This window comes from Aethalodelphis obliquidens, unplaced genomic scaffold (assembly GCF_003676395.1).
Source record: "Aethalodelphis obliquidens isolate GAN/ISIS:26980383/991018 unplaced genomic scaffold, ASM367639v1 scaffold8, whole genome shotgun sequence".
NCBI lineage: Eukaryota > Metazoa > Chordata > Mammalia > Artiodactyla > Delphinidae > Aethalodelphis > Aethalodelphis obliquidens.
Window position 1 is genome coordinate 40,510,403 of NW_020837952.1, and position 20,597 is coordinate 40,530,999.

Consider the following 20,597-nt stretch of genomic DNA (forward strand, 5'->3'; position numbering starts at 1 on the left):
ATTATTATTTGTTATAGTTTATGTTTTTGAAAAAGCTAGATTTTTTTCCCTAAACTATAGCCAAGATTTTATCTTACCAATTAAAAAAGATTGGTTCCTTTTCTGTCACTAGTGGTATTTGTATTGTAATTTATAAAAAATTCTAAAGTTTAATTCTAAGATCGTGTCATCCATATGTAGCATTATTGGGGAGTTAGAGTTGTTCCTGAATTTAGGTTTTTCTTTATATCAACCTTCCTGTTATTGTTAAGCCACAAGGATCACATTTCCTATCCTTTCTTCTCATTAGAGACACATGAGTTAAGTACCTGATGTTCAACTTGAGTAACAATACCTGTTCCTTTACAGATTGCTAGACTAACTGAATGTGAGAGAGTATTAGTGGCATTGGAACTGAGCAACTACCTAAATGATTCCAGTTATGCCCTTCAAGCTGTTACTCAATGTTATGGCCTCCTTGCTCCTATCATCTATCACAGTATTGTTTTGGTACCTGTTGTACGGGTAAGGGTATTTTTTTCCGCCCAGATAAGGGTATTTTACAAAGGAAACTCAATAATGCATTTTGGAAAAGAAAAAGCAATGTGTCCTTAGAAAGTACAAATAGGTCAAGAGCAAGTATTATGAAATTTCATGAGTTAACTGAAAAACGTCTTAATAATTTAAATTGTATATCTGGGCGAATAGAAATAAGGACTTAAAATGTGTTTCCCTGAAAAGTCAGCCCCATTGCTGTCCATATTTAAATATTGGCAATATACTTTTCTAGGTTTTTTAAGTTATTTCAATTTTTATGTTCTTGTAATGTTAGAAACAACAATATTTATTCAAAGCATATTGTGAAAGCCATCATCTAGGGGGAAAAACTGATGGATGACCCAGGAGAAAAAAGACTTGATGTCTCTGTGATGGAGTTGGAATTTTTGGAAAAAGGGTAGGTGGGACCTGGCTGAAGGGATTATATTAGTTGTCTATGCTTCCTAACAAATCACTATAAACTCAGTGGCTCAAAACAACACCCATTTACTATCTCATAGTCTCTGTAGGTCAGGAGGCTGGATACAGGTTGTCTGGATCTTCTGATCAGGGTCTCATCAGGCTAAAATCAAGGCGTTGGTCGGAGCTGTGATCTCACCTGAGCTTCTGGGTTCTCTTCCAGACTCATTGGTTGTTGAGAGAATTCATTTCCTTGTGGCTGTGTGATGAGGTCCTTAGTTCTGAAGGGCTGGCTACCAGTGCCCTGCCACATGGCCTTCTCCACCACATGGCAGTTTGCTTCTTTCAGGCCAGCAGGGGAGTATCCTCTAAGATGCACGAGGAGTCTTATATAATGTAATGTAGTGATGAGAGCGAGCATCCCATCACAGGTCCTACTCGCCCTCAAGGAGAAGGGATTATACAGGGCTTGTACACCAGGGGCAGAATCTTGAGGACTGTCTTAGAATTCTGCCTACCACAGGAAGCAATGAGAGAAGTAAGATTTGACTGCTGATGCTTACACAAAGTCATCACTATCACCATCGTTGGCTGTCACCATCATCATTGACTCAGATTTTGAGAATCAAGAAGATATGAGTGAACTCATGCAAAGTATAAAGTGTTTAATTCACCATTGAGGAAACTAACCCGAGAGCTTCAGTAACTTAACAAACATTCCCCTTGGAGGGGCTAAACTGGAGCATAGACATGCCTGCTTCTCTCACATGCCCCCCACCTAGTAAGTATTGGGTTGGCCAGAAAGTTCATTTGGTTAATAAATTCGTTGTTCAATAAAGTTCTTGGTGAAAATGAAAAATGTGTCTTATTTTTATTTAAAACCAAACAGACTTTTTGGCCAACTCAATAGTTCAGCTATTGAAGAGATCTGCCTCCAAAATCCAAAATCTAGACTCATAGCTGGCAGTTCCATGTCACTTGTGAGTGGATCAGAGCAGTGTTCCAGAGTGTGGAATATGCTTCCTCCGGACCCCAAAAGCATTTCCCTGGCATCGTTCTGTCTTCTTAGAGGTGAGAGATTCCAGATGTCAGACCTACTTTGGAGGGAGTGTCTCAGCATGGCCCAGACATTTCCTTAATGTGTCAGGCCCCTGACTCTACTTAGGGTTTATTTCTACCCTCTGGAGGACATGCATCTCACATCTGCAATGTATTTACCATTTCTTGTTTATTAGGTTCAATTAACATGGTTTTTTGATGGCGGTCCAATGTTTTGTTTTGAGACGTGTCCAGAAAGTTCAGGTTCTTTCATAAAATATTAGGTCAGAGGGTGGGAGAGTTATCATTGCCCTGTGGCAAGACTCTAAATGTATGTTCTTGTCTGCCCAGTGTGACTGGGAACTCCTTCTGATACTTCTTCCCCATAGGAGATTACTTCTGTCCAATAGGATAGAAAAGACAACATCAGCCACATCAAGGCACCCCTCTTAGTGTGCTCCAGCAATGACACCACCCTGGGGACAGCACCTGCAATTGATGCTTAGTTGGTTGAGTTCAGGGTAGTCCCCTGTCATTCTCCAGGATCCCACTGCTTCAGGATGCCTTTAACTCAGAAAGTGGGTTGTAGCTATGAGGAAGACCTTAGGAAAGGAGTTTCAAAATAAATTGTATTACTCAGAGCAGGAAAAGATGAGTGGAACAAAGGAGAGATTCCAGAAATAGGCCTCACTTTGGATGAGAATGTCATATATGATGGAATTGGCATTCCACTTCACCAAAACTTTTAGGAAAAAAAAGAAAACCCGAGAGATTACATATGCAACCCAGGGTTGGGAAACACTTTCTAACCAAGATAGAACTCTTGGAAATAACAAGAAAAATAAGACACATTTGACTATATTTATGGCAACCCATATGTGACGAAAGGGACCATAACAAAGATAGTAGATAATTTAGGGATCTGGGAAAAGTAGCACTGATGAGGGTAAATATATATAACAAAAAGTCTTACAAATTGACAGTAACTAATAAAAAATGGGCACAGGATAATAATAGGCAGTTTACAGGAGAGCAAATTCAAGTAGCCAAAAAACATATGAAAAGATACTCAAGTTCTGAATATCCATAGAAATGCACATTAAATCAGTAATATGATATCACTAGCAGAGTTGAAAAGATCTGTAACTCCTATTGCTGGTGAGGATGTGGGGCAAAGACATTCCCTTTCATTGGTGGGAGAAATGTGAATTTTATTGGCTTTGAAATTTGGTAAAGTAATCTTAATTTTAATTAAACTGAATATAATTGAAGTAAAATTAAAAGCAAATATACTTAACATACAAATTCCTCTGCTAGTAATTTTTACCATAGAGTAAGATTTTAGTAAATTAAAAAGTACATTTACCCAACACAGTTGTCCCTTTATTAGCAATTTATCCCATAGATTAAAATCACCCCTAGTTCCACCCGTTGGTTCCATGTGTTCTACCTGCTGGGAACACAGTACCACATAAGGGTCACTGATTTAGAGTGTATACTGGGCCCTGGAGGATGGTGCCTCACCCTCGCTGGGTGTCGTCTCAAAGCTGGCACCTCACTTGCCACTCATTTTGGCAACTGAGCTTGTATAAGGGTGTTTTTTCTGTTGTTTTTGTGTGTCCGCGCCACACTGCTTGTGGGATATTAGTTCCCCAACTGGGGGATTGAACCCAGGCCATGGCAGTGAAAGCGCTAAGTCCTAACCACTGGACCACCAGGGAATTCCCTGTATAAGCATGTTTATTGTGGCATTCTTTTTTTTTTTTCGGTTCACGGGCCTCACTGTTGTGGCCTCTCCCGTTGTGGAGCACAGGCTCTGGGTGCGCAGGCTCAGCGGCCATGGCTCACAGGCCCAGCCGCCCCGCGGCACGCGGGATCCTCCCGGACCGGGGCACGAACCCGCGCCCCCTGCATTGGCAGGCGGACTCCCAACCACTGCGCCACCAGGGAAGCCCATGTGGCATTCTTGATGGTGGCAAAAAAACTGGAGACAAAGAGGACATGCAGTAACAGGAGGATGGCCAGTACTGCCAGATTGTAAAACATCAACCTTAAAACTGTGCAACAGGAAGAATCTGGAAATGGCTGAATAAATTATGATTGGTTCACACTAAATAATGTTATGTAACCATTAGAAATGATGAATTAGAGGTATACCTGTAGACTTGGAGGGATTTTTCACAAGACATGCTTGAAGGGGAGATGCATAGTTCAGAAAGGTGTGTATAAATATCATTTTGTAAAATAACATTAACCCTCCATATATATATATACACACACACATTTATACACACACACACACACACACACACACACACACACATGCATAATTACATGAGCCTAGAGAAGACTACAGAGCTGCTAAGTTGTTAACACGATTTGGGGATATGGTACGGTAGGGTGGGAGAGGGTGATGGTGGAGGGGAGGAATTAAAGCAGCATTAAAAGAAATTCATAAGTGTTCTGTAACAACAGTAATAATATTGTTAGAATGGTGGCTTGAAGCAATTAATATGCCCACAAAGGACCAACCTCCATATATTAATTTGTCTTTTGGGATAATCTGAATGATGAATAGATGGATGCAGTCTCAGCTCTGCTTTTCTGATAGTAACATTGCTCAGAACTGTGAGGCAGGATTGAAAGCTCAACTTAATTGTCTAGCTCTGGATCAAATTCGGGATCACATAATATGAGGAGTAGTTAAGGAAGTAAGTGCCAATATTAATTGATTTCCTGGGATATGAGTGCTTGGTTTTAATTTTAAAAGAAACTATTATTTCAAGTACCCGTATCACTGTATATTTAATATGGTACATCTTTCTCCATGTGGTTTTTTTTTTTTTTTTTTTTTTTTTTTTTGCGGTACGCGGGCCCCTCACCGCTGTGGCCTCACCCGCCGCGGAGCACAGGCTCCGGACGCGCAGGCCCAGCGGCCATGGCCCACGGGCCCAGCCGCTCCGCGGCACGCGGGATCCTCCCGGACCAGGGCACGAACCCGCGTCCCCTGCATTGGCAGGCGGACCCTCACACCACTGCGCCACCAGGGAAGCCCTCCATGTGGTTTTTTGAAGTCCTCCTAAGCCTGAATGTGATCTTTAGTTTCTTGTATGCATGTAACATTCTGCCTATGTCTTCTATGGCACTTGTCAAAATGAGCTTTGTTTTATTTATTTGTATATTTATTTTATCCTCTCCACTAGTTTTCAAGTTACTTTAGATGAAGGACCCATCTGAAAATTGAATTTATCAGTTTTATCTCCGGGTACACTTCTTTATGCATAATAAGCAATTTAACCATAATTATTAAAAACAATAAAATTTGATGGCTTAAAACCTTCATGATTTGAGTAGAGCATTTTTTAATGAGTAAGGATAATAGTTTTCAACAAAAACCATTGTGCTTCTATATTTCAGATCTTGATAAAGTGTGTTGTGGTTTTGCAAGGCCTACCAAATATTCACTCAAAGAAACATATTGCGAGCTTTGAAAGTGTACAGCACATGATAGCTTGTTGTATCTTCTACATAACAAAGGTATTTATCTCATTCTTTGTCTAGTGTCATGAAACTTAGGAGCCCTAATGGTTTAGCAAGTTAAGCTACTTGTAATCACAGTAATTAGAATACTTTGAAAAATAATACCCCCAAAGCATTTTAGATCAAAAGTAGCCTGAGCAGGCTAGTTGGTAAAGTCTGGAAGGGCCTATCTTAGGCCAGGGAGAGGGAGGGGGCTGAAAGAGGACATTTTATGGGACCTCATTCATTTTAGAATCAAGAAAGAACAAGATACCAGGGGCAGAGAGGTGTAGGCTTATGTATCCTCACTGCTTGGCTCAAAGGCCAGCATTGTGTGTTTCTTCAAGGGCTTTGGTTGACTGAATCCAGTGAATCTCTTCAAAGAAGGGCCATATTTGCCTACCTATTTTATGTAGTCTTTCCAGAGCCTTTCTGATTTGGCAGTGATCTGGAAGAATACTGCATGGATGGGCTGATATGATGGGACTTAAGTTTGCTTCTGTGGAGGTCTGGCAACAGAGAGGCCTCTACCCTCTACCTTAGCAAAAAGGTCATGGTTTGCTGGCAATTCAGGCTCCTGGCCTGACCTCAGGAGCAGAAAATCATATTCCTTCCGTCACTCACTGGTTTGCCGCTCTTGGAGAGACATCTATGACCTAATCTGTGTAGATGCTGAGGGAGCATAAGCCTTTAGCAGGAAGAAAAATAACAACTCACTTAAGGGAAGAGGCCAAACACCAGAATAATTGTATTATTTACCCTCACCATGTTGAAAAGGATCAGAGATGACTTAAGAAAAAGAAACCTGTCAAGCAATGCAATCAGAGCAAATTTAATTTTTTTCTTCCGGTTTTACTGAGATGTAACTGGCATACAGCACTGTGTAAGTTTAAGGTGTGCAACATAATGACTTGATTTACATACATCATGAAGTGATTACCACAATAAATTTAGTGAACATGCATCATCTCCTATAGATACAAAATTAAAGAAATAGAAAAAAATTTTTTTTCTTGTGATGAGAACTCTTAGGATTTACTCTTAACAGCTTTCATATACAACAGATTTAATTTTTGATTAAAAAATTAAATAGGTAAAGATTATGATACTTCTCAAGTCACATCTGGAAGCTCAAGAAATACCCGACAATGTAGAACAGAATTATCTAGAGATAAATTCACAAGACAGATCCAGAAGTCATAACATGAAACAAAGGAGTCTGGAGGTAGAAAAGAAATAAGTAGAGAAGTAATCATCTTTCTGAGTCCCAGGCGGGATTAATGTAAGAATATATGTGTAGACACATGTTGGTGAAATTCCTGAAGTCCAAGGATAAGGATGAATCTTAAAGTTTTGAGACCCAAAGAACAGATTATTTATTTGCAATGGAAAGAGAATCAATTAGCTTCAGACTTTTTTAATCAGCAACACTAACAGTTAAATTCCTGGAGCAACATTTATAGAATCCTGAGGGAAGAAGACTAAGGCCCCAAAATTACTAACCAGGAAAAGATATCATTCATTTGTCAGGGCAAAATAAACATTTTCAGAAGTGCAGGCATTTAAAAAGTATTCTGTCCATGTACTTATCTGAGGACAACACTTGGGGAAATACTCTATCAGATGACAGTTGGTTCACAACAGAAATCCCAAGATAGGGAAAGACAAAAAGGAGAGGAATAATGGGAGCATCGAATCTTGCAATATATGTATTATTAAAGTTAAATAGATAATAATGATGTGACTAGGACTTTGTAATATAAATGCTAAGTAGGGACTTTTGAAATATAAGAGTCATCCTTGAAAGAAAAACTTAACAGTAACCTAGAACTAAAGCTTCTATCCTGTTTGGGGTTGAGGAAGGCGTGAGCAGCTATAGATGCATGGTGCATGTGTGTTAAAAATACATATAGTATAAAACTACATGTTGTATAACATTTTTTTAAATTAATTAATTAATTAATTTTTGGCTACGTCGGGTCTTCGTTGCTGCGCGCGGGCTTTCTCTCGTTGTGGCGAGCAGGGGCTACTCTTCATTGTGGTGTGTGGGCCTCTCATTGCAGTGGCTTCTCTTGTTGCAGAGCACGGGCTCTAGGCGCGTGAGCTTCAGTAGTTGTGGCACGTGGGCTCAGATAGTTGTGGTTCATGGGCTCTCAAGCTGCAGGCTCAGTAGTTGTGGCGCATGGGCTTAGTTGCTCCGCGGCATGTGGGATCTTCCTGAACCAGGGCTCGAACCCGTGTCCCCTGCATTTGCAGGCAGATTCTTAACCACTGTGCCACCAGGGAATTCCCCACATATTGTGTAACATTATTATTTTCTTTTGATGGAATATATGTATTTAGAGATGACTCAGGAATATGTAGGCATGAGCTGATCTTTAAAGCACAGTAGGACTTCAAAATTGACAGGAAAGAAAAGCAAACAGAGGAATGACAGGGAGGAAAAAGGAACAGGAAAAAATGACAGGGACGAAAAATGGCTAATTCAGCGAAAGTAAGAAGAAGGAAAGTGAGATTGTACTTAAGATGGAAGGAATAAAACCAAGTACATTAATTACTTCCCTAAGCGTGAATGAACTCAGGAGACAGAGACTGTCAGATGGGCTGAAAAGGCAGATTCAAATGTGTATTATTTGAAGAAACACTTGTAAAACAAGATAACAAGCAATTTGAAAAATAAATAGACAAAGATATTGGGAAAATGCAAACAAAAATGAAGGAAGGGTGGCAATTTTCATATTTGAAAAAGCAGAATTCAGTGTCCAAAACATTAATCAGGACAAAGAGAGGCATTATGTAGTGTCCTTCCAATCACTCCTGGATGGCACCTGGCACTTTCTGGTCTTAGGGCAGTCTCATTGTCAAGTATTAAAGATGAAGTCTGAATTAAAACAAAACTTGAATTGTTTACAACAGCAAATTAAAGGAGAAAAACAATTAGGTTATATGAAAAATGCTACAAAGGCGTTTGATAACACTCAGCAACTTTTCCTAATAAAACTTCTAAATAGGTTAGGAAGGGAAGGAAGTTATTGTATAATGATAAAGACATTTACCAAAAATTTTTAGCAAATATCATACTAAACGGCAAATTTTTGAAGCTGTTTCCTTAAAATCAGGCACAGGAGATACTGACTCTTAATAATGTGATTCATTATTTGTAGAGATCTGGTCTGATGAAATAGATAAGGTATGAAATAATTTTATAATACTAGAAAAGCATAATTTGTAATTGTAGAGGTCTCAAAACCCCATGAGAATCTAGTAAAAGATTACTAGAATTAAAAAGAATTTATAAAATGGTATAAGAATTTATAAGAAGTTAGAAAGTTATGTAAGACACTGATAAGTTGGGTTTTTTTAATGTTTTTCTTATTGTTTTTATTTTTAATATGAGTAGTAGCCAGTTAGAAATGGACAGGGGAAAATATACCACTTATAATACACACTATTTTAAACTTAACAAAATGTTAAAGAACCTAAATAAAAGAAATGTGAAATCTTACTGAGGGACACAAAATAAGATCTGCACATATGGCAGGCCACACCAAGTTCCTGAATAGGAAGGCTTACTGTCATAGCTATATAAATCTTTCCTAAAATAATATTTCCATGCATTGCAGTTTTAATCAGAATCCTAGTGAGCTTTCTTTGAAACTGATTAGTGTTACTTAGAAATTCTCAGTAGGTATTAAAATTTACCAAGGCCACTTCAATAAAAAATGGTCTTAATAGAGTAACGGGCAAATAGATCAGTGGAATAAAATAGAGACTCCAGGAAGAGCTGGCTCCGGGTCTACAGGAAGAACTTAATATACGACAAAGGTGGCATTTATATTCATTGAGAAAATGATAATTTATCAATAAAAGGTGGTGATATAACCGACTCTTCATTTGAAAATAATGCCAGAGCCCTACCTCATACTGTAAACAAAATGAAGTCCAGATGGATTTGAGGATATTTGGATTGCCTTGAAATCGGGAGACCTTTCTCAACAGGCCACAAAATTCAAAAGATACACACACAAAAATAGATAAATAGATGACACGATCATTTAAAAATACTTTTTTTAATGATAAGACACTATAGACAAAGCTTAAAGGCATTTATTTTTAAAAAATACAACAGTTGCAGGATTATTAACATTGATTGCCTCAGGCAGTAATCAATGAGAAAATAGGAAATAATTTCACAGTTTGGGAAAAGAAGGATCAAATTTATTTTTAATTATGGAGGATATGATTAAATATTTCAGTCACCTTAAAAAGTGGAACAGTGAACAAGTACCAGAGGATGAATGGCCATCTAATGAGGTCAGAGAGAAGCCATTCAAGGGTTTCAAACCTGGGAATGACGTAATGAGATTTGCATTTTAGAAAAAAGAAATTATTCTGGTTGCACAACAGCTAATAATTAGAGGGGGATAAGATCCGAGGCAGGAAATGAGTTAGAAGGCGAGAGGTGATGAACTAAACTAGTGTGGAAAAAGTGAGAGATAGAATTGAAAGGATTCAAGAGTTATTTATGAGATAGAATTGAGTAGGGGGGGATCAAGGAGGGAGAGGGAAGAGTCCACAGTAATCCAGTTATCTGGGCAGTTGGGTGAGTACAATGCAATTTGTTGAACCCTGGGTGGGAAAGGGGGAAAAGATAATGAGTTTTGAATATATTGAATTTGGGGGCATACAGGATATCCAGAGAGGTGGACATTATATAATTGGACCTATAGGCTTGAAGTTCAGGAGAGGCCAAATATATGTAAAGACAACGGAGTCATTAGTATACAGGCTCAACTGAAGCAACAGAGATAGATGGTATCACCCGGGGTCAATGTGTAGAGTAAGAAAAGAAGAGAATTGTCTTAAGAATCTCAAGGGTGTTGTTAGTCCACGGGTCTCATCCGGCTTCCACTAGGCAAGAGGAAGAATTGGAAAGGTGATTAGTCCAAAGGTGTTTTATTATTCCTAACCCCTCCCCAACCTTAAGAATCTTTCTGGTGCTATTAGTTCTGTCATTGTCACAAGGGGGTAACTGTTGAAAGCAGGGGTCCCACACAATCCAAAGGACCCCTTTCCATTCCCACTGCTCAGTCACACACACACATCAATTAGTGTAATCCTGGGCTAAAAGGGCACCTTCCAAGGTTACTTTTCTTTAGAATATATTCATCTGCTTGGCCTCACCTCCCCCTTTCCCCCTGAACCCTTCCATCAATGAGTATTTCCAGGACAGGGGTGTCATTTTCAAATAAGAAAATACCGGGTTACACTGTCTTTCCAGGGCACTGGGCAGCTGTTCACCTTACATTTAAATAACTAACCGTGGCTGCTGCAGTGTTTCTTCCAGAACAAAGACACTTTATTCCAAGGCAGCTCATTGCTTGTAACTTGCCAATAGCAACTTCTCCTGCTAAAAACCAACTAAACAGCCAACCAACCAGCCAACCAAAAAACCAGTCCTGCTTACACAGGCACTCCGTATATGACCGTTAATGGGGAGGAGTCAGGAGAGGGAAGGGATAAGGATGGAGGAGAGGAGAGGTGGCCCCTAGACCAGGGTCCCAGCAGCGTGATCCGGGCATGTGTGGGGTCAGCTTGGACAGGACATCTGTCTCTCCTCTCTCACAGGAGGAGGATGGTTATCCTTATGCATGGGTGTATAGGTGGGTTTGGGGACAGCAGATACGCCAGTTCCCCTGCACTGCTCTCTGGAAAGGAAGCAAGGTCATTTGCAGAGAGTGGGGAGGTGGAGAGTAAGGGTGGGCTCCAGAGATGTGAGAAGATGTTTGTGTAACAGCCCCTGTGGGAAACGGGAGAGAGTGCTGACCTAGAATAAGCAGGGTTTCCACCCAGCGTTTGGGGCCGTGTGGAGGCTGAGATCCTCCACGAAATTTGCATGCCTCCTCTCTCAGCTGCCTGTGGTTTTTCTCCCACAGCAGTTTGTGGCTGGCTCTGTATTTCTTGACCGCCACCCGTGACTCCAGCCCCTTTCCCCCGCCTGAGGAATCATTTTGAGATCCTCTGGACATTATTGTAGAAATGACCCTGAATGTTCTGGACATTTTCTTTAAAGTATATTGAATTGGCCAAAAAAGTTCGTTTGGGTTTTCTGTGAGGTGTTAACACAAAACCCCAAAGAACTTTTTGGCCAACACGCTATATATTAATGTCAGGATTTAATGCTAGAGCTGGTTCTGTCCCAAATTGATACTCTGAGAATTGTCATTTCAGAAGTTTCCTCCAGCCTGACCAATAGACCCAGAAGCCTGACTACCCCTGAATCCCAGATTTGAGGCATTCATTTGATATAAACATATTTTTATAGAGATTTTCTCTTAGGACATGTAAAGCCCAATTAGTCAAACGGCCCTGTTTCTTTTCTCTGTTCTGTTTTAAAAATTGGTAATCTTTCCGGATGGTTCAATCTTTCTTCTTTAAGGAGCAGTATTTTTTTCTGAAAGCTGCCAGAATTCCAAATAAAGTACCACTTCTGAGACATGTCATCTTAAATATTTGATTATTTTCACATTGTTAAAAAATTTATTATGCCAAACATCTGGCACGTTTAAAAAATTTCTATTCACCATTTGGTATGTTAAGTAGAATTGGTTCTCTGTTTTTCTTTTGTTTGGAAAAATTCATTCTCATTTAAGTATTTTCCACTGGCATGTTAAAACAAGGAGAAAAGATTGCACAGTGCTGTATAAACCAAATATGTTGGAAAGCAAAGGTGAATGGGGAGCAAATGTTAGCTCACTTCTGTTTTCTAATAACAAAACTTGTTCCCTCTCTTATCAGTTTTACAATGAGATTGGACAGTTTTGCCTAGCATTCAAAGCCCTGCTTGACCTAACCCCACCTACCTTGGCAAAATTTGTTGCACTGTTTTCCTTTCCACATTCTGTCCCACAGTCAACATTAGTTTAACACCATTGCCCTGGTCCTACAGAAATATTTCCAGTTCTTAGCATTTGCATTAGGTAGGTCTTATGAGCTTCAAGCAGCCACTCACTGTTTTTCAGCCACCTTATATATTCTTTCCCTGCCTGGGAAGTAATAGTTGTTACTTATCTTATATACTAACCTATTCAGCTTAACAGAATACACCTACAGATAAATTCATACAAACTTATTTATACCCTGAGAGTATTGTCCTGGGGATTCACGGTGAATACATCCCTTTTATGGGCTCTTTCACTAGAGCAGGGTCTATGCAAATCAGATTGCTGGCCAGGGAAGCTTTCCTGGAGTTAGTGCTAGGGCCCAGGTTTTAACGACCAAGTAACGCTATATAAATCAGGTGGGAAAGCTGTTCTGGGAAAGGCCTCAGCTGTAGGAAGGCATGAAGTCCTGATACCATGGTGACTAGCAGGATTTATACTTGGCTTAATATTTTGTAAGCTTAAAGTGCAAGGAGATGAATAGTGGAAGATGACACTGGAGAGGTAGGTAAGGGCCAGGCTAGAGGAGGCCAGATAACAGTTCGTAACCAGGAGCGTGGACGAGAGTGGCAGAGCGGGCCCCTTCTCCTGAGTCAGTGTGTGCTTCCCCTACGGCTCATGGAGAACCTGCCAAAACCAGCTGACCTCCAGCCTAGTTTACTGCCAGAATGTCCTGTAAATCATTTACTGCTATAAATGCCCCCAAGACATCATGAGGTCAGTAATTGTGCCATTTCACAAAGAAGACAACTCAAGACAAGAAGTGGTGGTTATGTGACCTTTAAGAATGATTTTGTTTTAGCATGGATCTTTTAAGTGGAAATGTTTTTTCATAGTTAACCTACTGTACCAAAAGAGGTATGGCTGTATGTCCCAGAGATATGGAGAATTCATTACTGATGAGATTCCTGGTTTTGTCCTTTATTTAAAATAGTGAAATCATGCAGTTTTAATTCTAGGGAAATATGATCTGGAGGTAAGCTTACAGTTTTCTTAACAGAAACAGGGGAGTTATATCCAAAACATGAGACTTTTGAATTTATGGAAGATGATACATGACTCTTGAAAATAGACTTGTTTCCAACAGAGAAAATTAATAAATATTTTAAATTAGATTCTGCGTTCATGGAAGGAATATGACCTGGCAGTAATGATTATAAATTATGGAAAAAAGATGTTGGACATCACATCAGGGTGCAAATCTCTGTTTGGTGTTACTGACCAAGAAGAAATGCCAGAGGAGGTAATTGTTCTTTGTGTTTCATCTTTAAAGGTATATTTAGCTGAATTTTCTAAGAGGTCATGTAGTATTAGTGAACATGTTAGAAAATTGATCAATTTTTAATTTGTTGTATTTACATAAAAGAAAGCGAATATGTGAAGAGCTTTTTTTCCTTTTAATTATTATCAAGAAAATGAAAAGGTATCCGTGCTAGAATACTTAATAGCCCCCGTCACACGTACTGATGATCAGTTAGGTGTTGATAGAGAGCTTCCTACACCCAGTTGGGCATTGGACTGAAAGCCCTCTACAGTCTCTCCCAGACTGAAGATTTTTATTATTCTGAGTGGGTTACTGAATGCAGTAAATACACGTCAGAGCTTTTCACTCTGTTCACAGTAGATTTCCTAAACTCCCTGTGACACCTCAGTTGTCTCCTTTATGAGGCTGGTAATGTTAGAGACAACTTTTTAATATCTGCCTCCCAAGCATGGGTCTTACTAGAATCTTATTTTATTGCCTTTTCTTAAAACTATGTGGTTAAATGATTTTGTAGATCAAATTTTGAAGTACTGCTTAGTTTATCAGGTTTCTGAGGAGCATCAGGAGCTACAGTACTTGACGCCCCTTTTGTGACTGGGGCCAGGGTAGAAACTGTTACCCCCAAGCCTGTTTCAGTTGGAGTAGCTCCATTTCTCTCTCTACTATATGCTGCAAAAGCTTAAAAAAACCCCACTGGATGAATATTTTTAGCCATACTACATTTGTTGGGGGGAGGGTTGTCTAGAGAAGGTTTTGATTAAGCTGAAAGCAACTTGAGCGTTTTTTTTCACCAAGTGTTGTCCACTCAAGAGTCCGTCAGCCAGACCCTTTATGTCACCCAGGCCTTGACTCAGGGCTCTGTCCCTTCACATCATGGTAGGACAGGACCCCTTGCCCCTTTCCTTGGAGCCTCTAGTCCAGCAGAGGGTTGTGATACTTCTTTCAGACTAAGACTGTAGGGACTGAGAACCTAATACCTACTTTATGGGAGTCAGAAGTCATTATAACCATTCAGGGTCCCTTTAAGCCTAAAAGAGCTTGGGAGGTCTATTTTTTTTGGAGAAGAGACATTAACCAGTCCATTCTCAGGCTCAGACAGATGAAAGCATGGTGGGGAGCCTGAGCTCATACCCGCCAACTCTTAGTCCACTAATTGCTGATCCTGTTATGTGCAATGAAAGGCAAAGCAGCAAAAGCAATTAGCTTCCTTGTAAAGAAGCTCCCTCTGGGAAAAAGAAAGGAAAAAAAGGAAAAAGGGATACATTTCTGAGAGCATTTTCTTTTGAGGATTTTTAGAGATATACCCTCAACTGCTCTCAGAATGTTGTGTGTATTGGGGGGAGCTGTTTAGGGGAGCAGAAGTTACTAGGATAAAGGGAGAGGGAAGAGAAGAAATATTTTGGTTAACATCCATAAAACACTTAGTACTGTGTCTGGCATTTAGTTAGGCTACAATGGCTTATTATTAATTATTAGTTAATTATTAATACATTTTACCATGTAGATTCATAGTTTGGTCTACCAAGTATGAAACATAATTTAAAGAATATTATTTGAAAATGACAATTCTTGAAACATGTTGAAGTACGTTCTGACATTTAACCAATGTTTCTAGGGTTCTTCCAAGAAGTCTTCCAAGACTAAGAAGCCACAACAGATATTATTACCTGAAAGAATAAATGAACATCTGGGTTTATTGGAGACACACCTACTCAAACTGACAAAGCAATGTAGTGTTTTTTTTTTCTTTCTGTATAATTCTGTTTAGCATTTTGCCGTTTAAAATAGAAAATATTCTGTTAAAAGGATTAGGATGAGATTAGCATTTGGTAAACCCTTTAAGGTTTATGCAGTGCTTTTACACTGTGTTATTAATCCTAACAATACGTTGTTAATAAGGGATTGCTAACCACTTTTTACAGATGTGGCTCATAAAGATTAAGTGATTTATTTAGCATTACGTAGCTGACTTGGATTTGAGCCTAAATCTTCTCATCCTAAAGCAGGGTTTCTCAGCTTCAACACTATTGCCAATTTTGGCCAGATAATACTTTGCTGTGGGGGACTGTCCTAGGCATTGTGCATGTGGAGTGACATCCCTGGCCTTTGTCCAGAGATGCATAGCACACCATTCTCCCTGCATTCTCCCCAGCTGTGACAACCAACTGTGAGGCAAATGTTGGCAAATATATTGTGGAAGGGGGACACAAAATTGAGAATCACTGCTCTAAAGACAAGAATGTAACTGAGAAATAAAGTGATGGCATGACGGGTGTTATGTACGAGTGATTTGAACCATGGTTTACTCAAGTGAGATGGACTCAAGTGAGTCATTGTGCTGTATAGTAATTTAATAATAGACCAAAATGTTAACACAGTGATTGGAGTTTGAGAGATTGCAGTTTGGAAATCTGATTATGATATTAATTTAGTTTCTGGTGATGACAACTATTATTACATTTTTAAGAAGCAGGACTTCAAACCTTCTAGAAGAACAAAAGAGTACCTACATTTATCTCATTAGGAGGCTCCACTTTCGGCCCCTTGGTCTGTTGGGAAGTAACTAAACTTGTAGAGTTCTGTGACCCCACCTCACCTCTCTACTTTGTGCCTCAGTGATATCTGGGTGGTCTTACTGTTTCAGAATTCCCTGACTTGGATCTCTCATTTTATTTCAGTACACTCCATGTCTGTTTCAAGCTGAATTTATGAAATGAACCCAATGTTGTGTTATTCACATAACCAGTAAACCTAGTTTGGGGAAAGCTGTAATTGTCTGGGTACATATAAAAATATATAATTTCTTAAAATGTAAAGTGTTCTGGAAATGTGAATTACTTATTTTCTTATTATCAACACCCCCAAACACATTTTAACATTTTACTAAGAAGCACAATATAATGTTACTAGCTAAACAGTAGATTCAGTAACAAAACAATAATAAAAATAATAGTTTTGTACAGTGCTTTCTGTGTGCGAGGAACTATTTTAAGTGTTTCATGCATATGAAAACTTATATAACCCTTATATAACAACCATATGAAATAGGTACTGTTATTATCCCCATTTTAAAGATAAGGAAATTGAGGCACAGAGAAGGTGAGTAACTTCCCAAGTTCTCATAACTAAAAAGTGTCAGACTTAGGGACTTCCTTGGAGGTCCAATGGTTAAGACTCCATGCTCCCAGTGGATTTGATCCCTGGTGGGGGAACTAAGATCCCGCATCCTGCATGCCGTGCGGCCTAAAAAAGAAAGTGTCAGACTTAGAATCTGAACCCAGGCATCCTGGCTCTAGGGGCTGTCCTGTTCATTATTCTATACTTTACTGTCTTTTAAAGATTTTTTATAAAAATGGAGTTCATATAATTGGTAGGTTTCTGAACCTGATATTTGTTGATACACAATAGCTGTTGAATAAGAAAGACTCATGCCTTGGAAACTCTTCCCCTATTTGGTGGTAGACTGCTTGGCCTTTAGGGGGGAAAAAAAATGAAAGGAAAATAATTAAGGTTATTGGATTTTTTAATCTCCAAATATGATATAATTGATATTTTAAGGCACATAATTTAGAATGTATACTTGGGTATTTTCCTGTTTTTCATCCCCAGCAAAGAATTTTCATTTTTGCTTATTGATGTTAAACAGAACCAACAACTTAATTCCTTTTAACCTTAGATGTTACAACTGAACTCTCAGGAGCAGAGGATCCCATATTTCTTTACCCTATAGTTTTAAATTGGTCGGTCAAAGGTGCTGTGGAAGAAGGTAGGTGACCTAAACGTACATATGTTGTTCACTCACCTTACTTTTGAATATCTTTTATTCTGTGGATTCTGTTGTTTTTTACTTAAAGGTTTCACTTGTTCTAGGCAGAATATTTCAGGTTCTTACCCATTCAGAATAAGGCAGGCTCTCGATTGCCGAGTAATGAAAGAGACCAAAATAGGTACCTGATTTAAAGTCTGGAAAGACGGAACCTTGATGGTGGCTTATTTTGGCAGTAAATGGTGTTATTATGAAGCTTACAAAAACTAGGGAATTGAAAAATGTGTTAGTGATCTTTAAGCTTAGCTATGAAGAAATAGCAGCATTATTGCTTATCTCAGAGTGAAATATAATAAAAATTAGGATAACTAGTTATTCTGGCAACTATCAGCAATTTTTTTCCCACCTAGTCATATGTTAGAGGTAACTTTTAGGAAATCTTACAACACCAAGCTGTTTGAAAAATAAATGAAATTTAGACCGTAAAGGAATATTTGATTTTAGAAAACCAATAGTTTCACCACATTTACTCCTATACATTTTTTAAAAGTGAGAAATCTAAAACGTAGGTTAATAAACTCATCTGTTACAACAAAATGACTGATAGCAATAGTAACCTTTCAATGACAATGACCAAGTGTATTGGAGATTATATATGAACCTTCTTGTTTTCGCAGTTATGAAATTTAAACAGAGACCTAGATTCCTGGAATTCTTTACACAAGTTATGCAAAAATGTATGAATGATGAAAACTTTCAACTTATGGTGGAGATAACAAATCCTGTCTATGACTTCTTGCAAAGGTATTTGTAATATCTGTTTTATTAGCATTAACAACTTTAAAAAATGAGTAAAATTGTTCCTTAAAGATATATAAAGTGGACGCAAAAGAGAGTGGGGTACATGCAGTTAAAACAGCCATCTGGGAGGTAGTGAGTATTTATGTCTGTGTAAATAAATAAATAAAAATATTCGTACAGCTGAACTAAGGAATAATAGAGCATGTTTATATTTATAGCAGGAAATAAATTAGGCCTTTTGCTATTGAGTCAGTTTGGATGATAGCATCTCTAGGCTATCAGCATCTCTCGCACAGACTTTTGGGTCCACTTATTTATTTATCTAATTAATTTTTCATCCAGTTTTATTGAGGTATAACAGACATATAACACTGTATAAGTTTTAAGGTGTACAGCATAATGATTTGATTTACATATATCATGAAATGATTACCACAGTGGGCTTAGTGAACATTTATCATCTCATATAAATGCAACATTAAAGAAGTGGAAAAAATTTTTTTCTTCCTTATGATGAGAATTCTTAAGATTTACTCTTAACAAGCTTTATTTATAATATACAGCAGTGTTAATTATCTTTATCTTGTTGTACATTACATCCCTAGTTCTTATTTATCTTATAACTGGAAGTTTGTGCCTTTTGATTATTTTCAGTAATTCCCTCTCCCCCCACCCCCTCCCTTTGATGTAGTCCCATTTGTTTACTTTTGCTTTTGTTTCCCTTGCCTGAGGAGACATATCCAAAAAAAACTGCTAAGACCAATGTCAGAGAGTATACTGCCTATGTTTTCTTCTAGAAGTTTTATGGTTTCAGGTCTTACATTTAAGTCGTTAATCCATTTTGAGCTTATTTTTGTATGTAGTGTGTTTTTTTTTTTTTTTTTTTAACATCTTTATTGGGGTATAATTGCTTTACAATGGTGTGTTAGTTTCTGCTTTATAACAAAGTGAATCAGTTATACATATACATATGTTCCCATTGTAGTGTGGTTTTGAGGTCCAGTTTCTAATTCTCTACAGTAGCAAGCAGAGCCATTCTTTGCAGTTCCCATATATGTGTGTGAACGGGGAGTTCCTTAAAAATAGAAGTAGTAAAACTTAAAGTTAACCCTCTTATTCTCTAAGCCTGAATGGCTCTCTCTGCCCACAAAGAAAATTGTTGTGTTCTGTGCCAGTTATGAGAGATGCCAAGTGAATCCAGCTTTTCTTCCAACAATTGGGTTTTAATTTCAACACTGGACATAGGTCTGTCTATCTCATTCTAGGAAAAGAAAACATCAATGACACAAGATCTATTTTAAAAATGACGGCAGAAGAGAAACATTCTCATAAAAACCTACGGGAAAATATTCTTCCTAAAATAGGCACTACATTTATTAGAACAAAAACTTGGAATATATGTGCTTCATGTTTTCAAAAGATGAAATTGCTTCTACTAAGCAGGCCATGGTAATGAGAGAACTGGCCAGAATTAGAAAGTCCCAGAAAATTAAATAAACCATAGCTAAAATGAGATGTTTGGAATCTGTAAATAATATTCTTGATACCAAAGAAAATCAGAATGCACTTTCAGTGAGCAGTAAAATTTGGAGGACTGACCGTGGAGGTCCAATGGAAGAATAATAGATATTCTGAAAGAGGGAAACAGAATAAGTGGTTTAGACCAGTGGTATAATAAAATATGTGAGTTTGGAGATTGAGCAGTATAACTGAGTTCAAGCCAAAGGTAATGATTTCAGTTTTTAAGGCTGAGCAGATGTTTTAGGATGTTCTTCTCCAAGGCAAGGAATATAGGGGAGGGGCAGATGCAACACCTTGATTTCTACTTTGATAGCAATATCTATTTTCTTTTTATGTTTGTATGCATGACATATCTTTGCACAAAGAAAAAAATTTTTTATACTTCAACAGACAAATATGCAGCAGTATTTTCTTCCAATTTTATAGTTTCATGGTTTAGATTTAATATTTTAATCCATATGGAATTTCTTTTGGTGTAGGGTTTAGATTAAAAATCAGGGGTTTTTCCTGTAAAAATTTTAATCAACTGTCTTGGTAACATTTAAAGAGTAATCTCTTTGTTACTTATTATTATTTTTTTTTGTGGTACACGGGCCTCTCACTGTTGTGGCCTCTCCCGTCGCGGGCTCCGGATGCGCAGGCTCAGCGGCCATGGCTCACGGGTACAGCCGCTCCGCGGCATGTGGGATCTTCCCGGACTGGGGCACAAACCCGTGTCCCCTGCATCGGCAGGCGGACTCTCAACCACTGTGCTACCAGGGAAGCCCACGTTACTTATTTTTAATGCTACCTTTTCACATTGGTGATTCTA

General features: G+C 38.4%; 1 protein-coding gene across 1 annotated transcript in view; it reads left to right on the forward strand.

Moving 5' to 3' along the window:
* CFAP54 (cilia and flagella associated protein 54) overlaps positions 1-20,597 on the forward strand; it is a 302,505-nt gene that overhangs the window by 100,015 nt on the left and 181,893 nt on the right. The window contains exons 25-30 of the mRNA XM_027107250.1: positions 349-504; positions 5,392-5,511; positions 13,549-13,677; positions 15,314-15,428; positions 17,375-17,464; positions 18,142-18,268. Coding sequence (XP_026963051.1) covers positions 349-504; positions 5,392-5,511; positions 13,549-13,677; positions 15,314-15,428; positions 17,375-17,464; positions 18,142-18,268 — 737 coding nt within the window. The remainder of the gene's footprint in view (positions 1-348; positions 505-5,391; positions 5,512-13,548; positions 13,678-15,313; positions 15,429-17,374; positions 17,465-18,141; positions 18,269-20,597) is intronic.